Below are 5758 nucleotides of genomic sequence, written 5' to 3' on the forward strand. Positions count from 1 at the left end.
AGAACTGTTTCCATAACTATCTCAATGATTCTTATTCAAACTAAATGATATTAAAAATGAGAGTCAACACCTGGTTGGTCGACCAGTGCTTTGAGATAGACCAGTTATGTTGATCGTTCAACGTAAGCGCGTGCTGGTCGGCCATGACGACTGACTGAATTCCCTTCAAAGATTCGATCGCTTGATCAGGCTGAGTGGATTTCAACAGTGGCCTTTTGGTTGGTAAGCTTGTCGGTCGACTGACTTTACTCGATGAAGGATTCCTATTGGTCGGTTGGTCATGTCGGTCGACCGTTCCATTGAATCAGTCGACAAATTTGCATATGGATTATATGTTCTATTGTCCAGGGCCCACGCGTATACCCGAATTCCCGATTGCTCGACCACTTTGAAATTCGTATTGGCATTTCTGTAATATACATATGACATATGTACTTAAATAAATAATACCTAATTTGATACTTTATATATGATACTTTAGTATCATAATCACCACAAAATCTATACATAAAAGATTTTGTATGCAAATGTTGTGTAAAGTTTTAAATCTTGTGCATGTAAGTATTAAATATTTTAGTATGCAAACATACAAATACAAAAACAGTTTTTTGTTGATTACTCAATAGCGAATGATTAGAATAACTATAGTACCACAATAACAAAAAAGAACCCCAATGACATCTTAACCTAGCTCTCAGTATATTCATTCCACCATCTCCTCCCCACCTTCCTCCCCACTACTGAGGCCTGAGGGCATCCCATTGCAGAAAGCAGCAGAGTAACTCTGCAACTCTGTGCAACTCTCAGTAGATGCGGCGTCTCTCAACATTCCCCTCATCGTTGCCAATATTCCCACTTATAGCGATAACCTCAACCATAATCCTCCATGCCCTAAAACCCTCCGTCACCGCCATCTCGCCGGACGGCCTCGTCCTGCTCGCATTCAAATCTGCAATCTCGGGGGATCCCTCCTCGGCCCTTGCTTCATGGGCTGAGGACGAAGATGATCCTTGCCACTGGCCCGGCGTTACTTGTGCCAATCTCTCCTCTTCCCCCGACCCCAACCGCGTGGTAGCTATTGCCGTCACCGATAAGAACCTCACCGGCTACATCCCATCCGAGCTCGGCTCACTCATCTTCCTCCGCCGCCTTAACCTCCACGGTAACAGCCTTTCCGGCTCCATTCCTTCCCAACTCTTCAACGCTACGTCGCTCCATTCCCTCTTCCTCTACGACAACAACCTATCTGGCCCCATTCCATCCTCCATCTGCGAACCTCCACGCTTGCAGAATCTCGATCTTTCCCATAATTCCCTCTCCGGCCAGCTTCCTCGTGATCTTCGCAGCTGTCACCAGCTCCAGCGCCTCCTTCTTTTCAGTAACGAACTTTCCGGTGAAATCCCTACCGGCGTCTTTCCTCAGATAGTCGGCCTTGTTCAGCTCGACATTTCGTCAAACATGTTTGAGGGGGCTTTACCCTCCGACATAGGCGACCTCAATTCCCTCTCTGGAACGTTAAATCTCTCCCACAACCGATTTTCCGGCTCCATCCCTACGTCCCTCGGCAGACTTCCGCCGGCGGTGAGCCTGGATCTCCGCTACAACAATTTCTCCGGAGAGATCCCGCAGAGCGGGTTACTGGCGAACCAAGGTCCCACGGCTTTTCTCAATAACCCCGGCTTATGTGGGTTCCCGCTGCAAATACCCTGCTCAGGTGGGGGAAGCATCGCTGCTGCCGCGCCAGAGGGTAGGGAGGGATCTACTGCGGAGGCGAAATTGTTGCCGGAGAGAAGCAAAGGACTTCGGCCGGGGCTGATAGTGCTAATCACGATGGCAGATGCCATAGGTGTGGCGATTCTCGGATTAATTCTTGTGTACATTTACTGGAAGGTGAAGGACAGGAAGAGGCACAACGGATGCAGCTGCACTGGGAATAGAAAACTGGGCGGAGAGGGATTCGTTCGTGGTCGCTGGCAATGCAGGCATTGCTGGCGAGGAGATGAAGCATCGTCATCGTCGTCGTTGTCTGAGGAAGGCGAGGACGACATCGACGAAGCCGTGAAGTCGGTTGGCAACGAGGCAGGGGAGGCGAGGCTGGTGTCCGTGGACAAGGGATTCGAGTTCGAGCTGGACGAGCTGCTTCGGGCTTCAGCATACGTACTGGGGAAGGGAGGGCTGGGTATTGTGTACAAGGTTGTGCTTGGGAACGGAGTGCCAGTCGCGGTGCGACGTCTCGGGGAAAACGGAGGGCAGAGGTACAAGGAGTTTGCCGCAGAGGTTCAGGCCATAGCTAAGGTTAGCCACCCCAACGTGGTGAGGCTCCGCGCATACTACTGGGCTCAGGACGAGAAACTTCTCATCTCCGATTTTATTTCCAACGGCAACCTCGCCGCCGCTCTCCGAGGTCAGTCTCCGTTGCCACCATGTTTTCAAAATTGCAGTTTGTGATGTTTGGTTTTTTATGGTACCTCTGATAGGTTATTTAGGAGTTATCGGGGTGTTATATCTGTGTTATATCCCATAACCTCCATGTAATCTAGCTGTAACCTATATATAACCTACAAATATATAAAAACAGAAACACAAAATTTATTAGAAGATATAGTTAGGTTAAAGGTAGGTTGCAGGGAGGTTACAAGAAGTATAACACAGATATAACCCTCCAATATTCTCTGAATAATCTCCCTGACTACGTTCATAAATTTTTCTCCAATCCAATACTTTTATATCCTCCAATTAGATAATTCATTGATTAAATAAACTCCTTATAACAACTAAATCTAAGAGTTGTTTGACAACTATTGGGATTCTAGTTATTAGGATTTATTAAATCATGTAGATCCAAATTTATTAATTCCGAAAATGATTAAATGTTGAAAACTATTTGATAGTGGATTCAATAAATCCAATTGAATCCTATAAATTAGTTTAGCGGCTGCTGTTAGGACTTTAAAGTCTGTTAGGCTTGTTAAAATATGGAAACATAATAAAACATTGATTTTTTTATTACTACAATAGAAATTAATTAATTTTCAATTTATTAAACTATTAAAAGTTTAATAAATATTTACCGGTTAGCTTTTTATTTAAGATAAATCAGGTGCTCATAAATTTGATTTATTAGTTTATTAAGTAAAGTTCTTCGATAATTATTCATTAGCTTGAATTATTGGCATTATTAATATAATTTAGTTTCAAGTTTTAAATTTGTCAATTAAAACATAAATTTAATATTACATATTAGTAATATAACTATAAATTATAATTAAATTCAATTTCATTTAAATTTTAATATTAAATTTAATCTTTATCAATTAACTATGATAATTTATCGATTTTTCTTTTCTCGCGAGGTATCAGGATTCTCTGGTTTCCTGATTTGCTAAATCCAACATGGTCATCTGGGAGGATTTATGTTAAATCCCGCTTAAATCCTCTCTTAAATTCAATGCCACCCCTAAATCTTTTGAAAGTTTTCATATCAAAACAATGAAGCTGGAGATCTGGCTGCTGAGATCAGATTGTTTAGATTTTCGCCTTAAAATTTTTGTTCATTTTTTGGCTGACAGGGCTGTTAAAACATCGCGAACAGCTCTTATTCGGCTCGTTCACTAAGTTAATGAGCCGAACACAAACAAAAATATGTTTGTTCGTACTAGGCTCGTTTTAGCTCGAAATACTACTCATCCATTATATATATATAGATATATTGATGAGTAGTATTTTTAAAAAAATTAATTGACTATAAGGTTACAAAGATTTATAATCAAATAAAAGTATTAAATAAAAGTATTAATTAAAAGTATTAATTAAGAAAATATAATAAATATTATTAAATTAGATTCAAATGGTGTTTTAATATAAACAAAAATTTTTAAATCTTACTCAAACCCTTACATCTTATGGCTACGTGGTTAGGGTTGTCAAAACGACTCTTTGTTTATGATTAATGAACACACTTTTTTGAGCTCGAAATATAAATGAGCCGATGAGATATATATCACTGTTGTTTCCTTTTTTAAGTACATTGATTCACCATTGTTGTAGTTTAGACCATGTGGCGGTTGAGCGAGGTGCAGAGTGTAGGTATCAGAATCATCCAACTAACCAGATTAATTTAAAACTTACGTCTATTCAATTAAACGAAAGTAATTGATCTTAGAAGGCATCTAATATCCTTGCTAACATTGATTGCTACCTCCATGAAATAATTAATTAGATGTTCTTTTGCATCAGTGCATGCGGCATCCCATTGCCGTAGATACTCTCTCGTTTCCTACCACATGTACATATAAATCTCACATTGTTTGATACCAGTCTACTCCGACCTGCAGTTTAATTAATTGTTCGCTGCAAAAAAATTTTATGAATCTTCGATTTAATTTATTTTACAGGAAGATCTGGTCAATCAAGCCTGCCATGGCTAATTCGGCTCCGCATTGCGAAGGGCGCAGCTCGCGGGCTCGCCTATGTGCACGATTGCAGCGCAAGGAAATTCGTCCATGGCGACATCAAGCCCTCCAACATCCTGCTGGACAATAATTATAATCCCTTAATCTCTGATTTTGGCCTCACCCGGCTCATCTCCATCGCCTTCACCTCTGCCACAAATGATCCAACCCTAAGAGTGATTCCGCCATCATCCTCAAGCACGAAGGGTTTCATTGGCGCCGCCCTCCCTTTATCTGCTACCACAGCCCGCCCAGCTCTCGACAGACCCAACGCCTACCAGTCGCCTGAGGTCCGCAGACTGCCATTTGCTCCGCCGACGCAAAAGTCGGATGTGTACTCTTTCGGCGTCGTGCTGCTTGAGATGCTAACGGGACGCCGGCCGGAGACCGTGTTTCCCCAAGTGGTGGGCACGGCTGGAGCGGCAGCGTCGACTTCAAGTTGGACGGAGCCAGAGATTGTTAGGTGGGCGAGGACGTCGTTCGACGAGGCCTGCCCGCTGGCGGAGAGGGTAGATCCGGTGTTGCTGAATGGGATTCGAAGTAAGGAGGTTGTGGCTGCGTTTCATGTAGCGCTGGCCTGCACTGAAACTGATCCGGATGTCCGGCCGAGAATGAGGACTGTCTCGGACAGCCTTGATCGAATTGGGCAATGAGGTTAGTTATTTAAAAGAGAAAAGGAAAATTTAATTACGTAGAGATCATCCGAAAGATTGATATTTTATAATTAATCATCCAAGATTGAATTTTTTGAACTATAAACATGATAAAATTTTGAAATTTGTGTGAGAATTTGAAAAATGGACGAGAGGGAGGTTGATTTGTAAATAGCAAGTTTCAGGGGGTGGTATGTGTGTAATTGCCTTTTAAGAAAATAAAATGGTGACTAGCCGTTGTGTAGCAGGGTCTAGTGTTCTTTCATATTCGCGACTAATAGAAGCTTAATTAAGTGCTTGATTTATCATAGATAATTTCTTTTTTTTTTTTTGTTTGCTTCTTTTGATTTTATAAATTAAATAAGAGTATTCGAGTGAAATATATCTCTTCTATTGTGTATGAATTTTTTTTTTCTTTTTGTTGTTGGTTTAATAGCAAACGTTTTGGGGAAGAATGATGAACTTTGTGGAGTGTGTAGTGTTTTGAGAAACTTATCTATGGAATTGGCCCATCCAGGCTCTAATATACCATTGAAATAATATTCATGGGCAATACTGAGATTAATTCTTATGGTGTCCATATACGATTATGAAAAGAGCAAGTAGTAGCAATTATTGAAAGTATTTTCATCTAAATAAAAAATAACATCACAT

General features: G+C 41.3%; 1 protein-coding gene across 1 annotated transcript; it reads left to right on the plus strand.

The window, feature by feature from the left end:
- Window positions 1–668: 668 nt before the first annotated feature.
- Window positions 669–5174, plus strand: LOC110038138 (receptor protein kinase-like protein ZAR1). The gene is made up of 2 exons (XM_020742909.1): window positions 669–2404; window positions 4395–5174. Exons 1-2 carry the CDS (start codon window positions 811–813, stop codon window positions 5102–5104), a joined length of 2304 nt encoding a protein of 767 aa, XP_020598568.1. The 5' UTR covers window positions 669–810; the 3' UTR covers window positions 5105–5174.
- Window positions 5175–5758: the final 584 nt, after the last annotated feature.

This window comes from Phalaenopsis equestris, unplaced genomic scaffold, assembly GCF_001263595.1.
Source record: "Phalaenopsis equestris unplaced genomic scaffold, ASM126359v1 Scaffold231556, whole genome shotgun sequence".
In the NCBI taxonomy this organism is placed as follows: domain Eukaryota; kingdom Viridiplantae; phylum Streptophyta; class Magnoliopsida; order Asparagales; family Orchidaceae; genus Phalaenopsis; species Phalaenopsis equestris.